The sequence below is a fragment of the Carlito syrichta genome, unplaced genomic scaffold (assembly GCF_000164805.1).
Source record: "Carlito syrichta isolate Samal-C Ts95f unplaced genomic scaffold, Tarsius_syrichta-2.0.1 Scaffold302012, whole genome shotgun sequence".
Lineage (NCBI taxonomy): Eukaryota > Metazoa > Chordata > Mammalia > Primates > Tarsiidae > Carlito > Carlito syrichta.
The window spans coordinates 169,457-191,230 of record NW_007246108.1 but is presented as its reverse complement, the minus strand read 5'-3'; the positions used below and the strand labels follow the sequence as shown (position 1 = coordinate 191,230).

Here is a 21,774-nt window from a genome sequence, read left to right as displayed (position 1 = left end):
CCCCCCTACCCACAAAATGTTACACATTAAAATGTTTACATCATGTTTTTTCTTTTGTTTATGGGGAAGTTGACCTTTATAAGCTTCATTTTGTTCCTTCCAGCTACCAGGTGGTGTAACAAAATACCAGCTGCCAATTTATCAGCCACATCCTGTGACCTCTAGGCCAACTGAATCTCTTCCCTTCACTATTCTATTTCTTTTCCTTTACTAATCTATTTTCTTAATTCTACCCATTTTACATTTTATATTTCTAAACAAAACATGTCTAAATCTACACTTATATATGAAATTAATCTTACTTCTAATCCTAAATGTATTTAATTTTAAACCTACATTAAGTGTATATAATTTTAAGTTTACCTTAAAACTTAATTATTTCCTATTCCTTCTATTTAACTAATACCTACATCTATAATAAACATTTATCTTTTAATTATAACTGCTATTTATCTAATCCTTACTTTAATTTTAACCCTCTTTCTAATTAAACTATAATGTTTCTTAAATCAAAAGGCATGTCTGTGACTTGTTATTCCCAAAAACGCCTGTTTGTGGAGATACTCTGTCTCAATTTCCCACTTCCTCATCAATCACAACTGTCAATGTTGTTACTTATAAAGGATATGAGGAAGTACTTGTTTTTCCTTTTAGCTAAGGGTTTCAAAATTTGCATTCCCTTGTCCCTTCAGGGGGGAGATTTTTGCTGTTGAGCCTTTTTACATTTCCATAGATAGGTTTACTGCTAATTCCACATCCTTGCACATTCTAGCTAATTGTTTTATTTATCAAGGGAAGTGTTTTTCAAGCCTAAGCATGCATTCCTTTAAGGCCAAAAGGAGTCCTTCAATAGGATCCATGGGGCTCTGCCTCCAGCATGGCCGCTTCCCACTGGGGCTCTGCTCCCAGTCAGCGTTTTTCCCATTTTCGGGTAACCTCCATTTTGCATCTTTAGGGGTTGTGGCTTCTGGCACGTAAGTTCCCTTCGGGAAGAATAGACTGATGTGAATAGTATGAAAGGTTAAGAGCAGAAGGATTAGGCAACTCAGATGAGAGAAGAAAGTGGGGAGAGCAAATTTCTGGGAGAGATGAAGGGAGAATATGAGAGAATAGCAGAGATCAAAAGAAAGGGAGAGAAAAGAGAGAAAAGAATCAAAAGTAGATAAACCAACTGTGAAAAAAAGCCAATTTCTTGAAGGCAAATATTGTCTTATACATATCTGTAACTATCTTCTATTCTCCTAAAGCTAGCACTTAGTAGGCATCCAGGAAAATTTTATGAATAAATGATTGGGTTAGTCATAGATATAGCTTGTGAAATTGAGTAAGAAAGGATGATATAAGATACAGAAGAGTTATATAAACTAGGAGGATATATGAGAGAAAAGTTAGATAAACTGGGAATGCATTTATTTGTAAGACAAACAAGTTGGGTATATAGCTCCTAAAAACAAAGAATGTGTATTAAATGTTAACGTAGCTGTTTTTTCTTTTACCAGACCATTATCAATGTTTATTCTACTGATGCTTAAGCAAATTCTGAAAGAAATTTACACACATACGCACACTTTTAATGTCATAAATTGCTCTGAAAGTTTACTTTACTTTTCGACCTTGTCAGTCATGTTTATGTTCCTTTGCATAGAAATATATTAGAAGATCCTAGGGACAGTAGACTTAAGTAAAAACCATAAGCCAAGCAATGGACATTGTGTGAATCTGTAAACCCTCAAAGATAATTCTTAAGAGAAAACTGTTTAATAATGAACTCATGTTTTATGACCAGAAGCTAGCATATCTGATGACAACTGTGCTTCCAAAAGGCAAACTTTATTGGCAATAACATTTATATCACTCAAGAGCATTGATTTTTGAAAATATTAGGGTACTACCTGCTAACAGGTAACATTTCATGCTGTTATATTTCTTTTCAGAACCAAACCTGTCTCTTATCATGAACGAGCTCTCTTTTCAGATTGCAACTCAAGATGTAAATGTTCAGAGACAAAATGGGAACCCATGTGTGGTGAAAATGGAATCACATATGCATCAGCTTGTCTTGCTGGTTGTCAAACCTCCAACAGGAGTGGAAAAAATATTGTAAGAAATCTCCTCTAAAGTATATGATCATGAACCTGTTACAATATAAAAGGACACAAGGGGGGCTCATAGCAGACCACTGGTAGGAACCCCGGTTCTTGACATTGTCTTTTGGTGTGGAAACAGAAAATATATAATAATTTGTAGTGGAACTAGAGTTGTTGAAAGAATTAGGGTAAGAATTGGAGTCATGCCGGACTCAGTAGCTCATGCCTATAATCCCAGCACTTTGGGAGGTGGAGGCGAGAGGATTGCCTGAGCTCAAGAGTTCAAGACCAGCCTGAGCAACATGGCGAGACCTCGTCTCTACTATAAACCAAAAAATTAGCTGGATGTGGTGGTGCATGTCTTTGGTTCCAGCTACTTGGATGGCTGAGACAGAAGGATCCCCTCAGTCCAGCAGGTTGAGACTGCAGTGATTGTGAGCATACCACTGCATTTCAGCCTAGGCGACACAGTGAGACTCTGACTCAAAAACAAACAAACAAACAAACAAACAAACAAACAAAAAGGAGTCATGAGACAGGATGGATGAGCTTTTGCAACTATGTAGTTTATTTCTCTCGTTTTGCTTATAAAGAATATTAGCCCTGAATGAAAAAGGCCCAGGCATACAATTGTATAGTAAGATGGTCACGATCCATGTCTCCTGACCCCGACCAAGACAAGTAGTCCTTGGAGATTTTAGGAACAGGACAAATAGAGGCCAGCATTAGGAGGGCTAGCTCCAGAGATCTAGACCCAGGGATCAGGGATCTCATTATGAGAAGGTTGATGGATTTGAGACAACTGCTTGGGAAATTAAGCCAATTTGTATGATAATAAAAAGACCAGAGGGTCTGGTATGGAGGATTTCTGAAGGGTGGAATAGGAAGATGAGGTTGGAAATGCAGGTAGAAAACTATCTTAGTCAGTTTAAGATGCCATAGCAAATATACCATAGACTGGGTGGTTAATCAACACACATTTATTTGTCACAGTTCTGGTGGTGAAGAAGTCTAAGATCTAGGTGCCAGTAGATCTCATGCCTGATAAGAACCCACTTCTTGGTTTGCAGATGGCCATCTTCTCCTTCTACCCTCACATGGCAGAGGGCAGGGTTGTGCAGCTATCGTTTTTCTTCTTATAGGGGCACTAATCTTATTCATGAGGGCTGCACTCATAACAGAATTACTTCCCGAATGTTCTACCTCTGATTACTACCACATTGGGGGTTAGGATTTTAACATGAATTTGCAACAATCATTTGTCTATACATAAATTAATTGTGAAGGATATAATGTCATTCAGTCATTGACAGATTCCTCCTCCTAAGAACACTTTTACAATACTCTCTAAAGCATAGTCTCTTCTTTATACTTGTTCCATCAGACTGCTTTTTATTTGCGATTGATGAACTCCGCCTTTGACAGTCGTAGAAGGCCGAAAATTACACCACACATATATTTACATATGCTTATCAACTAGCTATTAATGCTTAAGCAAGCACAAATGCAGACATAGAACAATTTTAATTTGTTGGTTTTTTGTTAATTTTGACATTTTATTCATAGTAAAAAGGATTGGTCTCTAGCAACAGTGAATAAGACTACCCACTCATTTGAGATCTGAGTTTTCACCATCCTTCTCCTTTCTTCCTATTTTTCCTTCCCTTTCTTTTCTTTCTTCCTTCATTTTTTTTTTAAATTTCAGCTATTATTATTTGTTACTACAAATACATAAAATTTTGTTTTGTTTTAAACTACAGTCATCATTTATTGAAGACATTACACACCAGGGGCTAAAGATAGGCGTTTTAAAACCAAATTACGGCGGTGTGTGGTGACTCATGCCTGTAATCCCAGCACTTTGGGAGACTGAGGTGAGGGGATTGCCTGAGCCCACAGGTTCAAGAACAGCCTGGGCAACTTGGCGAGACCTCATCTTTACAATAAATCAAAAAATTAGCCACTCAATAAATAAATAAATAAATACAAATAAAAATCAAATTACATCTAAATCTCATAGTCCTCAAATAATTAGGCATTATTTCAGGTATTTTCTTCATGTGAGAACTGAGGCAGTGTTATACAAGGCAGTTGCCTAACTCATATGTCTAGTGAGTAGCAAGATTTAAGATTCAAAAACTTTTAGCCTAATTTTTAAAAAAAGTATTACTACTCTTTCTAGAAAAAGAAATGCCAGCTTTATTTTGTTCTTTATCTAAAAGTTCACAAATTTTCTGTAACAAAAATGTAACTCATAAATGCACATTCATAAATTAAATTTACATAAATATACTGTACTTCTGTATTGAGGGGTTATAAAAATTGCCTCTCTTTAGTCAAATTTAGTTGAGTTTTTTGTATCAGAATTATTGTTCCATAGTTAGCCACTATACCATTGTGTTACATCTTCAAATTATACCCATTTACTTAACACATTTTTATTGAATGACTAAAGTGAGAACTTCTTTTAGGCCCTAGATATATAATGATGACAGAACAAACAGTTTCTGTCTTTATAACAGTTATTTTCTATTGGGAAATATATTTTAAAGATAAATAAATACATGATATCCTGATAGGTAGCAATCAGCACTGTGACAAAAGTAAGTTAGGATAAGTGGACAGAGAGAAGGAGATTTTGGGTGGGGGAGTGTATAGTCATGGGAGGTTTCTTTAATGAACTCTCTAAACAGAGACCCCATCTGTGGATGCCGATAATCTATAAGAAGACCTGTACAGGCAGTGAGATCTGCCTGGCCCTGAGGCATTGCCATGTTTGGGGGAAGGTTTGGCAAGGCAACATGGAAAGGCATAATGGCCTCACAAGTACCACATGTGTGGCTGATGCAGAGGGAGAGAGAGAAGAGCTGTGACATTAGAGTAGGACACAGGAGTTACATCCTGAAGAATGTGAAAGCTACCAAAAGGCATTGGGATTTCATTCAAGTGTGATTAGAAGCCACTGAAAAGTTGAGGGATTGTGAGGCAATCTGACTGCCATTTTTAAAGTTTCATTTTGGTTACTGAATCGAAAACAAACTATATTTAGGTAAGTGGAGATAAATTGAGCATGAAGAGACCCTTGCAATAATTGAGGCAAAAAACCATAGTGACTTAAACTTGGAAATGGTAGTGAAGGAAGTAAGGTATGACTGTATTTGGTAAGATTTGCTGGGATCTTGTTCTGTAGGATTAATAGTTTTTAGACCAACCATCTGCTGTTTAGATAATGAAATGTTGTATCTCTATAGATTTTGCTTTGTTCAATATATTCTAATATATAAAACTGAAAGAATATTTCCTCATTGTTTATATAATGCATGCCGACTGAACTGTAAAAAGTTTTAAATAAATGTTATCTTTAGTTGTATTTAAATGTTACCTCAGTAATGAGCTTTTCTCTGTTGTGTTACAGATATTTTATAACTGCACCTGTGTGGGAATTGCATCCTCTACATCAGGAAATTCCTCAGGCATAGTAGGAAGATGTCAAAAAGATAATGGATGTCCCAAAATGTTTCTGTATTTCCTGGTGATTTCAGTCATCACATCCTATACTTTATCGCTAGGTGGCATACCTGGATACATATTACTTTTGAGGTAAATACTGATTCTTCCACCCCAATTCTAATATAAAACATAATATAATCATCTAGAGTAGTGATTTCAAAAATTTTTTTTTCTGTGAAATCATGATTCCACATAGCTTTTTTGGTACTTTGTCCCACACTCTTGTTCTATTTTTTTTAAAAATGTATCTCATGTTAGGTATTTATTAAAATTGTGGCAAATAGAAGTTTTCTTAGTGAAAAATATTTGCAAGCCATTGATCTAAAAAGCAACATTAGTACCTGCATCATTATAGTCACTCAGTAAATACAGTTTGCTACTTCTAGTACTGGTGACATTAACTACAGTAGATATGTTTTAGATTACACGTAGTTTCACTAAATGATGGGAGATACAATTTATGACATTTTAAAGCCTTGAATTATACCACAATATTTTGCATGTATTAATTATGATATATAGGCTTTTCCTTTTTCTGTATATTTTTCCCATGACTGGAATTATCTGTGGAGGATTTCATGGCTTTTGGATCAATTGAAGATCCTGGTTCATGAATATGTCAATGACTTCAAATATTTTTGCTTATAAAATCATAAAAAATGTTAATACTATAAACCTCCTTGTATATTTGTAAATTGACACGTACAAATATTTTATCATAAATTTAAATAGTAACTAAGTATTGATTTTCACTTCGTTGTAAATATTTCCATTTAAAAATATAACAATTTTAAATGTAAGTCACTCTTCCAAATGTAATTAATTAGATCTAAAAATAATGATTAGATAGGTAATACCTAATTAAAATAGTTTGAAATGACCTCTAACAGTTATAGTTATATGTACTATATGTACTTTCTCATACTAAGATCTTCATTCAACTTCACTGTAAGTTTTTATTCCATTGTTAATATAATTTGTGCTTGAACATTTTTTGGATTATCCTATCATACATTTCTATACAATTTTATGTGAATTTAAAAGTGAAAACATTTTTGTAACTGAGTTTCTCAATGATAATATTTTCTTCCTAATTGAATTAGCTTTGCAAATATTTTTATTGTACAATTGGTTAAAATAACCTAAAAATAATATGAATTTTGATTACACTATTAAACATTAAAAGTCATATTTTAATGTAAATCAATCTTTTATGAGATAGATTGGATGATTTTTAAATCAATTCATATATTAAAGGCTGAATACTAATTTCTTCTAGAATGAGACAAATCAAAAGTATTGTATATGTTTTCATTTCATACAGTTTTTATTATAGAAATTGATTAGGAATGATAAACAGATAATAGAAATAATTTACAAGTCTCCTAGTCTCAAAACAGCTAAAGAAGAATATGAGATATCTATGCCAACAAATGGGAGCATGAGTTTGAGAAAATAAGAAAGTATTGTCCTAGAGTTTCCACACAGTATGGCTACTGCAACACCTATTTATACTGTATCAAGTCACATGAGCCAAGTGAACAATCAGGTTACTTACTGTAGAAAGCATTTTTTTAACCACCAGTCCCTCATATTAACCATGGTGGATGTCAGAAGAACTTCAATGGGTTAAAAGAGAAAAATTGTGATTTTTGCCTCTTTTAAAGCAGAGACTAAATTATATAAAAGATGTTGGAAGTATTTAGTCTCATGGTTTGCACTCAATAATTATTATATAGTATCATGATCATTACTATTACAATCCACAAGTCAATAACTTAAAGCTACCTAGTTACATTAATGATGTTTTTGTTTTTTTAGGTGTTCTTGCACTTTTCTGATAAATTCAGGTGCCTACTATGTAGTGATAACATTTAGCATGTCACTGTAATTATATCAACTCTGATAAATTTGGTCCTGTGCTTTTAGACCAAACTCATATAAACTAGTTATAGTTATTAATCCTTTATTGCTACCTCAAATTCTTACAATTTCTTAGAAACTTGAATTTTTGTCTGAGGCTTTGCTATTTTTTGATTAAACTTATTATATGACTTTACTTAGCACCATTAGAATATGTAATGTGTGGGTGATTTCTAGAAATATTAACTACAAACTCCTTGAAACATTGCAAGTAATAGAACATAGCTTTCACATATTTTGCCTTCCCTGTGTTAGAACACTAGTGGGTTCACCACAAATGATACATGAATTAACACATTTTAATGTGTGTTAAGCGGATTATCAAATTTCTATTTGCTTTAATATATTATGTTTTTATAATACTGTTTTTCTTGATTTTAGGTGTATTAAGCCACAACTTAAGTCTTTTGCCTTGGGTATCTATACCTTAGCAATAAGAGTTCTTGGTAAGTATAATCTATGCTTTCATTTATGGTAGCCATCTTAAGTGTATTTTGAAGACCTTTCTATATATTTTTACAGAACTGCCATACATAACTATGTGATGTAGGTGGTTAAGTCTTTAGTCTTTTGATTTTCTTCTTTTTTTCATTTCTTCATTCCCTCTCTCATTTTCTTGACTCCTCCTTTCCTTTCTTCCAGAAATATTTATTTCCTATGCTGTACCCTGCCCCAGACATAATAAAGAGATTCTATGAGAGCAATCATACTTTTTGTCGACAGTTTTGTTTATATTAGCACTGGCATGTTCTCATAAAATCCATTGCTCTTATGAAAGCGCTCTCAGAAAAGAAATAAAAAAATAATCAGTAAGAAAGGCTAAAGCCTAAATATAAACTTTTCAGTTATTAAAATGAAAAGAATTATTTTGAGATACTCTCAATGCTCTTCCATAGGAGGAGGTAGAAAGATAAGATCATCCAAACAATCAAAGCAAATAGATTTGAGTAGGTGGTTCTTTAAAATATAATTGAAAATTTTTTCTGACTACCACCTTTTAAAATATGCATTGGTTAAAATCTACAGAAATTAGTAAAGGAAACAGATAAAGTTTTTGTTCCAAAGGAGTTTATATTCTAAAGAAGAAAATGAAATAATTGTAAATGTTTCTCTGTAATTTGATGGAAAAGATCTACCTTGGGAGAAAAATCTTAGAGCTTCAAAAATTTGAAATCTGGTTTATATAGATCTTGATGTAGCATGGCTACATATTAAGATACACTGTAATCCTGATAAAATTGAACAAGAAACACTAATAGAGGTGTATGGCTTCCTGTCTGGCTCTAATTATATATGAAAATAGAGATTACCTAGAAAAGTGTCAGATTATTGAGATTGAAGTATAGCCCTGGCTAGAATAGTCCTCTATGTCCATCTATCTTTGGGAATATATAGATGAAAGTAAAAATGATTCAAAATAAAGTAAATGATTTTTATAAAATTGATTTGATAAAAAAGATATTTGAAATTGGCAAAAATATAAGCAAAGTCAAAAGGCATATGATGAACTGGGGAAAAGATTTGTAATGTATGTGACAGACAAGTAGCTAATATACATATTGTAAAGATAATCCTACATTTTGAAGAAGAAAAAGACAAACAACCAACAATCAGATAGAAAAAAAATGGGTAAAATATATGAATAATCATTTTATGGAAAAATAAATGTAAATGCATTTGAATATATAAAAATACACAAACTCTCCCATAAAAAGACAAATTAAAACTACCCAGATGCCATTTCTTACTTATCAAATTGGCAAATTACAAAGTTTGTAATTTATGGAAAAATAGATATGCTTACACATTGCTTTTGGGAGACTAATATTCTTTCTTGCGAGAGTCATCTTACACACTGCTGTTGGGAGAATAATATTCTTTCTTGCGAGAGTCATTTGGCAATAACTAACAAAATTGTGTATAGATTTGCCTTTTAACCTGATATTCTCACTTCTTGGAATTGTACCAAATATTGCCTAGCAAAAATATGAAACAAATCTAATCATTATGGATAAGTGTAATAATTTTTTGTAATAGCAAAAACCTGCAAGCAGTCTAGATGTCCATTAGTTTGAGAATGATTGAATAAACTACATAATACATTTAGGTATTGCAGCTGTAAGGATGAATGGGGAAAAATCTCTGTTTAATATTATCAAGGGATCTCTAGGATACCGTATTAAGCAAAATGGAGAACAATGCTTATAATATGATGCTTTGGTGTAAACGTGGAAAGGTGGAAATATTATATACATATGCAAAGGTATTTGCTCCTATTAAAAAAGAAATAATAAAAGCATCAACTGAAAACGAATTATAAAAAATGGTTACCTATAGAAGAAAGGGAAGGGAGAAAGGAAAGAAGGAAGGAAGGACAGGAAAGAAGTAAAACTTTTTAGGTGTAAAGGGGGAAAAAAATCAACCATTAATCCTGCCTTTCTTCTGTTAACTGTATTTCAAAGTAACCAAAGGTAACATGTTTATATAATTGTTTATTTGAAATTGCATAGTTTCCTCTAATTGAAAATAAAATTTAGAAGAACCAAATCTAAAATCAAACTGAAACTAATGGTGTGTTACATTGGTAGCATGAACATACAGGAAAAGGCAAACAAACAAAAAACTTTAAGTGACTTGAAAAACAAAATTTTGAGAAAATGGTAAAAAGACAAATTTTTACCAAATCCCTATAAAGTAGCTGCATTTATGGTTTTATTATTATACGAGTACTGGTATTATTGTGTTGAAACTTTTAGACATTTTAAGATAAAACAAATGAATTATTTTGTTAGCATTATTTGGAATCAATATTTTTAGCAAAATAGAAAAATGATACAGATATAAAATAAAAGAATTTAAGTAAAACCCTTTCTTAAATTTGAATTTAAAGTATCAATATGAATCACATATTTTTATTTTAAAATAATGTGTATTTTATAGCTCTGTCTCCTGAAAAACCTAGAAACGATGAAACCTGGAAGAAATGAGCACCACAGCACTCAGTCTGTGATATCTAAATATCATCATCCAGTAAAAGAACCATGGCACCTTGGAGAAATGACTGATTCAAGGTCTAGGGTAGAAAATGCATAAGATGATTATGGAAGATCTTTTTGTACTAGAAGTGAGTAAGCTATCAAAAGCTAATAAGGAGGTATCAAAGGGCACAGAACCAATTTGAGGAGACTGGTCTCAAGGTGAGATAGTTTGAGACTCAAAATAATAGAAGTAGCAGTAATAATAATAATGACTGCAGTTTGTTGAAATACATCAAATATATAAAGCACATGGGTTCATAATGATACTTTGAAAATTTGGAGAACATCAGGACACCAACTCATTATTCTGAAAATTGATATTGAAAATAAGTCAAAAAGTGACTCTGTCTTTCTTCTATTAACTATATTCCAAATTAGCCAAATAGTCAGTGAAGGAAAATCCCTTTTTATGAAAAAATACCAAATAATTTTTATGGAAAGTATATAATTGTTTAATTCCTGTTTTGTAGCCTCAACAGTTGCAAAAAGCTTTAGATGAAAGTTTTAGATGATGAGAAACTTCATAAAGGAGAGATAAGACTGGCATAGCCCTAGTTTACATCTATCTTAGCATTACTAATAGGGACAACCAGACAGCATGTACCTCCTAACCTGTACACAATCAGAAGCACACAGAATTACCTTTGCTTATTTTTGCCTAAAATAAATTGAAACTGAGTCTAACAAGACCTAGGTACCAGGTTACAGGAAAAAAGAAAGATAGGATGAATTAAACATTATAAGGTAGCAATCAAACAAATCCAGACTGTGGTATATTCTATGGGACAAATGTCTTTTTTCAAAAATCATTAGTATGAGAAGAAAAAAAGAGAGAGAGAATAGAGGATATTGATATAAAAAGTTCTCAACTAAATGCAATGTGCTTATTTGATTTGGATGCTGATAAGAATAAGCCAACTGTGAAAGAATGTCTTGGAAACAATCAAAAAAGTTTGAACATGTGCTAGAATTTACAAAATATTTAGAAATTTTCATAACATATGTTAGGTGTGAGAAAGATATAGTGGTTATGTTATTATAAAAATGCCATCAGTTAGAGATGAATGCAGAAATACAGAAATACATATAATTGAAATGACATGATGTCTGAGATTGCCCTTAAAATACTACCAAAATAGTTTAAGTGGGGAGGAGAGATAAAACCGAAAACATTAATAATGATCAAAGCTAGTAATGGTTTGTGAGGGTTCATTACATTATTCCTTTTGTTTTTGTGAGTATTTAAAAATGTTTTATTATAAAAAGGTTAAACCATGAACACAAAACTGCAAACATAAGAATCTTTTGGCCGGGCTCGGTGGCTCAGCTTGTAATCCCGCGCCTTTGGGAAGCTGAGGTGAGTGGATTGCCTGAGCCCGCGGGTTCGAGACCCGCCTGGGCAGCGAGACCTCATCTCTACAATAAATAAAAAAATCAACCGGACATGGTAGCGCATGCCTGTAATTCTGGCTACCTGGAAGGCTGAGGCGGAAGGATCGCCGGAGCCCAGCAGGTCGAGGCTGCGGTGGCCGGGAGCGGCCACTGCACTCCAGTCTGGGTAACAGAGTGAAACTCCAACTCAAAAAAAAAAAAGAATCTTTTGACTTGTCTTTATGTCATTAAAGGCAATGTAAAGTAAGATTTTTTAAAAGTGGTTAAATAATCTGTTTGGTTGGACAATATACATAGAAAACTTATTTGAGGCACCAAATAATCCAATTTGATTGCTAGAGATATTTGCTATGCTTCTTGTCTGTGAGATTTTTATGCAAAATAGAATCAGCTAGATATTTTAACTTTTTGTTATAAAAAATTCAAACATATGAAAGGTAAAAGAATATTGCAATGAACTTCCATGTATCTATTATCCAATTTCAACAATTATCAACATACAACCCATCTTAAGACACCTCTATCTCTGTCTACTTTTCCCTACTGGCTTATCTTGAAGTAAATCTCAGTCTATTTTATTTTCTATGTATAGTTTGGTACGTACCTCTATTTAAAATATAATGACTTATGATAATCTAATGATTATCATATCTTAAAAATGACTTCTTAATATGAGTAAATTCTCAGTTGGTGCTAAATTTCTTTTAATTATCTTTATTTCCTTACACATGGTTGTTTAAATCAAGGGCCAAACAGGTTCACACACAGCATTTAGGTGATATATCTATTAAATCTCTTCTGTAGGTTGCACTTCTCTCTCTCATTTCTCTTCCTTTTATTTTGAAAATTTTTAAAACGCCAGAAAATTTTATAAATGACAATTAATACTTATACAACCTTTACTTGAATTCATCAAATGTGTCAAAAAGACAATAATCTCTTTCTTCTCTTTCAACATTCATATATTTTGTTGAATCATTTGAAAATAAGTAGTGGATATGCTGGCACTCCACTCCTAAGACTCCCAGTGTGTATTCTTCTACAAGAGCAAGTACATTGTCCTGTATAACCTCAATCCCATTGCCACATTCAAGAAACTTAATATTGATATGATACTCTATCTAATACACATCCTACATTCAAACTTCATCCATCATAGCAAAAGTGTCTTCTATTGTATTTTCCTGTTTTAAAATTTTTGATCTAGGGTCAATCAAGGACTGTATATTGCATTTAGCTATCTCTTCTGTCTCCAATATTTCCTCTCTTTTTTCGTTTTGGTCTTTTGTGACAGTTATATTTTTTCAAGAAACAAAGCAAGTTGTTTTGTAGAATATCCCACAATTTGGATGTGTTTGTTTGCTTTTGAGTATGTCTAAGTAAACTTTTTTCGTGAGAATACTACACAGGTGATATTGTGTGCTGCTTAGTAAATCACATCAAGAAGACTATAACTTCACTTGATACTATCATTGGAAATTTTAAGTTTACTCTTTTGGTGAAGGTGGTGTCCACAAGTTTTTTTCATTGTAAAAATCCTTCTGCAATGAGTAAGTAATCTACAATATGACACATTAACATTATGTGACTTTTCGGTTTCCCAAGTCTTTCATTCACAGTTTAGGTAGCCACTGGTGATTCTGGTTTGAATCAATTATTACATGAGTATCTGCAAAGTTTAGGTAGACCTTTAAACAAAAAATGTTTAAAAATATTTCCCGGTTGTTATCAAAGAATAAATGGATAATTTCTGAAATTTAGAAATGTAAATATTCTTAAATGACTTTAAAAATTTAGTGAAAGTATTTTATTTAATACAAGCATACAAAGCAATTTTACTTCAGAAGTATGTGTGTGTATATACTTCTTAACACACACACATATTTGGTGAGGGGTGGAGGCAGTTGCTGTTCACCTTTTGCCAACTACTGCCATGGACTGCCAGACAATGCAACTCCTCATAGAATTCAGGAATTTGCAATTTACATGAAATCTTGTGGCTTTCAAATTTTGACTACTATTTTAAACACACACACACAAATGAAACTTATACATGCTAAATAACACATTTAATGAACTACCAATTTAGAACATGTAAAAATATATTTGACTTATAAATGGACTACTTTTTAAAAATCTATATGAGGGATGATACCTTTTTCCTCTAAGAAGGGATTGAATTCTCAACAAACATTTATTGAAAACCTACTTGGGCTTATAGCACAAATCAGAAAGATACATTTCCTGCCCTTGTGTAGTTTATACTCTAGCAGGAAAGGCAATTGAACATGCCATTAGAGAAGTATTAAAGGTTTTGAAGGAAATACAAGTGCTGTTAATGTAGAACAAAAGGAATTAATGCAGTTCAGATCTCAAAATGACCTTTCCAGAAGGAAAATATTTACACTAAGTGTTAAAAAGTGAGTGTGTGTTAAGAAGGGAAAGGAGAAGAAGGTGTTGTTTGGGATAAAGAAAACATATTCTTAAATAAGGCATTCAGGCAGAGGGAAGAACATGTTAATCACTGAAAGAAATTCAGTAAATTTGGAATCTGAAAATATAAGACAATGAATGTTGCCCAAAATGAGGTCAGAAATGTAGATGAGGGTCAGTGTCCAGTTTAACTTCTCTTGTCTTGGAAAAGATATCTTAGGAAATTACCTATTTAATTGACTGATCCAACATCCACATGATGACTAGATTAGAGATAGTTAAGAAAAGAAGATGAAGACTCATGAATTGGCTGTTTCTTTAAATTACCGTGGGTAGAGTGGCAGTGGGAATGGAGAGAAGAGAATGTGTTTAGGATATTCTAGCAGGTAGAATTGGCGTGATACAGAGATAGATTAAATATAGTGATGACCACAGAGAGGAGAGAGAGAAAGATCAAAGATGTCTCCCAAGCTTGTAACTCTAGCAACCGGGTGGCCCCTGACAAAGGGGCAGGACTGGAGATGAAGATGAGCTTATGTGGAGCTTGAAGTGCCTGGGAGATGTGTTTCTGTTGGTAAATAAATGGCAGTCATTGCATGAGTCTGGAGCCTATGAGGAAAGAGTGGACTAGAGAGAGAGAGGTTTTGAAGATATCAGCTTGTAATTGATGGCCATTCATCTCCACATCAGTAATTATTAAACTAAAAGTAAGTGGTTCCAGATAATCATTCATAACCACGTGTTTTTAATAGCAATTATTTGTTTTTCTCACAGCAGGAATCCCAGCTCCAGTTTATTTTGGAGTTTTGATTGACACTTCATGCCTCAAATGGGGATTTAAAAGATGTGGAAGTAAAGGATCCTGTAGATTATATGATTCAAATGCTTTCAGGTACCAAATCAAATGCATTCCTACATGTCACTGCTACAACATCCCAGGTTTACACAATGCCACCAACACTAACAATTTTTCATGTTATTTCACTGCTTGTAAGGTAGCTAGCAGTCTAATCGAAAAGTGTGATCTGTATCATAAAATCATTTTATTATTATTTGATTATTTGACTAGATGTTTGATTTTTTCCTTATTCCTGACCTTGACTTTCATTTTAAATGGATAATTAGTTTAAAAATATGATGAAAGATTCCAAAATAGAGTAGAAATTTGAAAGTTTATGCACACAAATGGGTAACTCACTCCTTTAAATTCAGAAGTATTGAAATTTAGGTCACATTTTGGGCTTAATTCTATTCTTTTTAAAACTGAGCCAAACTGTACCATTTACGTCAGATATAATCCCTCTGGGCCAGAGTTGAATTTGGCTCTGAAGCTGCCTGGCTTTTACTGCCAAACTGATGTTCAATTATTCCAGTACTTGAAATGCATAAAAGTAAAAGGTTTTCTCTGTGTGGGTCAATGTGCATAGGGATGGGGGGTGGGAGGGGCATGGCTTTTTCACTAGGGTATCATTTAGTTCAATTCATCAAACATTTAGTCCTTATTGCTTAAAGCAATGCTTCAATGGCTTAAAAGTGAGAAGGATTTCTTTTTTTTTTTTAAAGACTTACAAGCTGAGCATTTTCTAGAGAAATAAACTTGGTGCTGAACCATCTAAGTTGAATGTGAATTGGGCAGACCATCCTAAATAAGTCTGTTTGGTTTAATAGGCTTTGATGTTATGTGTGAACTTTATTTTGGTCTTTGAAAGTGACCCAATTTGTGAGTATAATTTAGGCTTTACTTACGTTTTTTTCCTAAGGCTTTATTCATTTTAATGTAGACACAATGTAATTCATCAGATACTGAGAGTGTGCTTTCAAGGTAACCAGAATGAAACATTTGACCTTTCCATACCTTAGTGTCTTCTGACAGAGTGTAGAACTATAGGCTTCTTATGGAAGAAACCGATTTCAACTTCTAGTTTATTCTTAAATTATTCTGCTTTACTGAGAGTGCCAATTCCCCTTAGCATTGCTTTATACAATTTTTCATTAGAAATGAATTTGGGAAAGGACTGAGGAGAGGGTAATTGCATAATTTTTCATTCAAACCTGGGTACTTTTGAGAGTAAAAAGGGCTACTATTAAAATTACACTGGACCAACACTAGCATAAACTGGAACTGTTCTAGGCAAACAGGGATACGGTCACTTGAATTAAGGGAACAATTTACAGAAAGGATGGAACTTATTATGTAATTAGTAGTTACTGAAAATGATGCTGCTACTATTAAATTGTTTTATATTAGTAAACTGCTTTCAGTAAGAACCAGTGTTCATAGAAGGGACTTTTATAGCCACCAAAGCTGCATTCTTAAAGAAAACCATAACAATAATATTTACTATCTTTCTTTTACATTTTATTTCAGGTTGGGTAGTTGTAATAATTATGACTAAGATTCTCTCTTCTTTTAGACACATATATCTGGGACTAACTGTGATACTGGGCACAGCATCCATTTTCCTAAGCATTGCAGTACTTTTCATTTTAAAGAAAAATTATATTTCAAAACACAGAAGCCTGATAACCAAGAGAGAAAGAACAATGGTGGCTACGAGATTTCGGAAAGAAAATTATACTACAAGTGATCATTTGCTACAGCCCAACTACTGGCCAGGCAAAGAAACACAACTTTAGAAAAAATGCTGACTCAAAGTAGTGTTTTCTAATTGGTAGGCATTTTTCAAACAAAAACAAATTAATCAAAGGGGTTCTAAATGTGTAATTTCTTTGTCTTTTGAAAGATTTCTAGTTTGTTTTTGACCCTAGGTATTAGATAATATACCTGAAAACAAATATCATTAAATATAACAAAAATGCAGATAAAGCTAAATTATATTCCTGGTAGAACAATTGTTCCTATTACCTTATACATGGTTTATTTAAAGGTTTTTTTTGGAGGGGTCAGTGTTTCATTCTGATGCCCAGACTGGAGTGTAGAGTGGCATGGTCATGATGATCACAGCTCAATACAGCCTGGATCTCCTAGATTCAGGAAATCCTCCCATCTCAGTATCCTGCATAGCTGGGACTACAGGCAGGTACCACCACGCCCGGCTAATTCTTTTTTATTTTTTTCTAGAGATGAGGTTTCTCTATGTTGCCCAGGCTGGCCATGAACTCCTGGGCTCAAGCAATTTGCTTGTCACAGCCTCCCAAAGTGCTGGGATTACAGGTCTGAGCCACTGCACTGGTTCAATATGATTTTTAAACTGACTTATATGTCTAGAGTAAGAAAATATCGGTAAAATATTAAATCACACCTCCTTGGTGAGGGCTCCTTCAAGTAATAGCTTAATGATGATTTTAGGATAGAGCCAGAACATGGAGGAAGCTTTCATTTTAAGGTCATCCTTTTCTTTGAAATATAATTATTGATATAAAAATGTAGAGTGACAAATAATTTGGGGGATTCGAATTTTGGATTATTAGCTCTTCCACTTTTCATTTACACATGCTTTTTGTGTGAAACTATTAGTAACCATAGTTGAAAAGTAACAAAATTAATATTAACATACTTTATTGTTCTTCTATTAATTCACTGAATTAAAGACATTTCTAAATACAGTATGATTATATTTTAATGTATGTAAGCAGCTCCCTTCTTACGTACATGATGTGTTCCTAAAATGTGCTTGAAAGTTGAATTTCTGAAAGTTTATCATAAAGTTAGGTGTTATAATAGGAATAAAGTAATCCAGAGAAGACCAGGTAGAAGGAAAATTTGAATTAGAATAGAAAGACTGCAAAACATTAAATATGTGTAAGACCACAGAGTTTCTCCAATGCACGGGAGTAGGACCCTTACTTACCAAGGAGGTTAGAATGGGTATCCATGAATCCATTATGTTCCAGCCACTCTATACATTGTATTACTTAATTTTTATAGCAGTCTTAGTATCAAAATCTCTAGCTTACAGATGATGACAGGGTTAAGAGAGGTTGGATAAATTGCTTAACCTTGGCGGGGCACAGCCAGGATTAAACCCAGATATAAATCTAAAATAGTCTTTCTACCACACCAACCCGACCCGATAGTGTGACACTAAATAAACTGTTTCTATTATTTGTAATGTTTCTGCATTGCTTTATTTCTTTAGATCAGTTGTCTTCATCTGTGTATTTTAATAATATGCAGATAATCAACAACCACTGTAAACCTCACAAATAATTTATTTAGCATATTCTTTTCAGATGTTCTTGATTATGTTTGAAATACTATATTTCAAATAGCTAAGCCCCAATCATGCAATTTAAACTTAAATCAAATGATCAGGGACAATCCTTCAGAATTGTGGAAGCTTGGAAATGCAACACGGTTCTTAATAAACTTTAGAATAATCAGAACATACCCGTAGGACACTCCTTACAAAGGATTCTGTCTCAGGTGCTTTTTGGAGCCTAAATGCCAACAAGAAGGCCCAGCTCAAAAATGCAGTAGCCTTATTGAAACAGTGAAGGGAAAAAAATGGTAAAAACAAACTAGTTTGCAGTCTTTTTAATTTTTCCTGTATATATCAGTCTTGCAAATAAAAGTGAAACAAAAAACAAAACAAAACCAGAAAGCAAAGTTGGTAATGGAGAGGAGAAAATGAATTTAAATATACAGTAACTCTGTCATTTTATTTGAACTGGTGACGTTTGATTGTTTCACATTTTTCTATTTTTGAAAATGAAAATAGACTTAATGTTTTGTCTCTAGTAGGCCTACTTCAAGACCTGCGACTGCCCTGCTAGCTTGTTAGCAGACAACTTTTTGTCATCTCTATATTACCCATAGGAAATATTTACTGAATGGATGAGTGAGTACACTTGCCAAGAGTTTTCTTTGTAGAGATGTAATTAAAGTTCAAATGCTTCATTCTGTCTCCCATATCCTCTATTTTTCTAAGCGTTTGTTGCAATATCTTGAAAACTGACTTTTTTTGCAAGTAAATTTCTAAATAGAATCATATATAATTTACTCTTGAATGACACAAAATTCTAAAATGACATAAAAGAGGATTAAATTATGATTTTTTCATAAAAAACTGAATGCAAGTTAAAAGGAAGCATATTTTTATGCTTAATCATTAATTTGACAGTGGAATTATAGAAACTAAACTCAGCTATATAACATATGAGGGTGTCATTTAATCAGGATTGAAAACCTGATATTTTAGACAAGTAAACACATCTGCCAGAGGTAAACAGATGTTTTATGCCTCGGAAAGCACACGGTTAATTTTTTAAATTCAAAAAAATTCCCTCAGTCCCAAGGCTAAATATTAGAGACAATTTGTGGGATCTCACACGTTCAGTGAGCTACATTATTTTCTTATTCTATAACTCTGACCTGTAGCAGTGACTAGCACCTCCAGTGAACAGCTGACTTTCCTCTCCCTCCCGCTTCCCCTCCTCTTTTTCCCTTCCTCCTCATCCTCCTCCCCTTCCCCTTCTCTATTTCTCCCTCTTCCTTCCCCTCCTTCTCTTCCCTTTCTCTGTCTCCCCCTCCTCCTTCCCCTCCTTCTCCTCCCCTTCCTTTCCCTCCTCCTCCTTCCCCTTCCTTTTCCCTCATTCTCCTTCTTCTCCTCCTTCTGTTTTTTATATAAATGGAGTCTTACTATGTTGCCCAGGCCCAAATTCCTGGGCTCAAGTGATCCTCCTGCCTCAGTCTCCCAAGTAGCTAAGACTAGAGGTGTGAACCACTATGCCTGGCTCGTTTGTTTTTTCTGATGTTCACTTTCATATCCTTAAACATATGTTCATATCACACTCTTGACTTATCAACTTTGGGCAGCATCTATTGACTGGGACTAATGTGACTTCCACATCCTCTTTCTTCTCCTGTAATCTGTACACAGTGAGTTCACTAGTCTAAGTTCCTTGAATGTCATATCAATACCACCATTTTTTGTTCAATAAACATAAAAAGTATCATATATTTGTTGACTTTGCAAAATGAAGATCTTTGAGCTCCCTCCCTTCCCTCCAGGACTCCATCTCCTTCCTTCTGTTAGCTGTACCTTTACTTTTTCATTGTCAAGAATAATAACATTTTTAGTCGGCTGTGTAATCATACTAGATCTAGAAAAAGCCTGAATGGTCATAATTATGATCAATTCTTTCCACTGTCTACACTATGAAAGCTCATCATTTTTTAAGAAATGAGAGAGAGAGAGAGAGAGCGAGAGAGAGAGAGAGAGAGAGAGAGAGAGAGAGAGAGAGAGAGAGAGAGAGAAGGGACCTGCATATAAATCAAACAACATTGAAACATTGATTGAGGACCCATATAACAGGCATTAGAGGCACATTAACACATTTGAATATTAATATGTGTGATATGAAAAAAGAGTTTTGAATCCAAGAAATCTTGGAATATGCTGAATTAATGATAACTTTTATAGCTGTAGAGTCTCTCAGACTCTTTAATATGGTGGTATAAATTGTTGCTCTTCTACATAGGTGTATATCTCAAACTTATTTGGCACTGAATCCAGTTTTTAAAACAAATCTGAAACCTAATTTTGAATATAATAGATTTGAAAAATGCAATTTCATTCTTTTTTGTATTTTACAAACTTTGTCAGATTCTGGTGTTAGGATTGTGCAGTTTTATAATATTAACTAGAAAACTACTTAATTTTTTAATATTTTGGAAGTTTTTATAGTATAGGAATTATCTGTTCCTTGTATATTTGAAAGAATGTACATAACGTTTTTGAGAAGTTATACTTTGAAATACTTTTGTTTGGCCATTTTAGTTTTTAAAAAATATCTGCTTACCAATTGAACTTTGAGAATTTGTATTTTATTCCTCGAAAATCTTCTTGGTTTTATAAATATAGAACATCTAAGCTTGGTATTTATTATTATGTTAGTTTTCTCTTCTCTAATTTGGTATATTAGATTTGTCTCTTTTTTTGTACATTATACTTGTCAGGTCATTATTTCATTGGATTTTTAAAAGAAATGGTTTTTGAATTCTGTTTTCCTGCTGCCTATGTGATTAATTTCTGGTTTTAATGTCATTTTTTTCTTTCCATTTTCTAAGACATACTTTAAAAAATCTTCTTCTGTGATTTGTTGGCTTGTACTATATTCTCTAGCTTAGTAATGAAACATTAATTTGCTCCAATGTACAGATCTTGACTCATATGCTTTGACATGCTGTAGCACCACTGATGTTTTCCTAGTTGTTTGCAAATGCATTCTCCTTTTTCTATTTGAATCAAAATGCCTATTAATTCTAGAAAGAGAATGTTTTAAAATTTCCTAGTGTTTGAAAATTTTAAATTAAAGTTGTCTTTTAAGTTTTAGGTAATCACATTTATAACTACAGGATGTAACCTATTCAATTTATACTTTTTGGAATTTATTAAAAGTTTTTTGAGCCAAAGACATAATCAGTT

The 21,774-nt window shown here is 33.2% G+C and overlaps 1 protein-coding gene across 3 annotated transcripts in view; it reads left to right on the top strand.

Moving 5' to 3' along the window:
* Positions 1-17,097, top strand: part of SLCO1C1 (solute carrier organic anion transporter family member 1C1) — a 51,639-nt gene extending 34,542 nt beyond the window's left edge. For 2 of the 3 annotated variants that reach the window (XM_008055876.2, XM_021711285.1), the window contains 5 exons: positions 1,935-2,100; positions 5,503-5,687; positions 7,902-7,966; positions 15,158-15,275; positions 16,798-17,097. In XM_008055876.2, the coding sequence (XP_008054067.1) occupies positions 1,935-2,100; positions 5,503-5,687; positions 7,902-7,966; positions 15,158-15,275; positions 16,798-17,020 (757 nt within the window). In that variant the 3' untranslated portion in view covers positions 17,021-17,097. Of the gene's footprint in view, positions 1-1,934; positions 2,101-5,502; positions 5,688-7,901; positions 7,967-15,157; positions 15,379-16,797 lie in introns of all 3 variants that reach the window. The other variant, XM_008055874.2, reaches the window with a different exon arrangement.
* Positions 17,098-21,774: the final 4,677 nt, after the last annotated feature.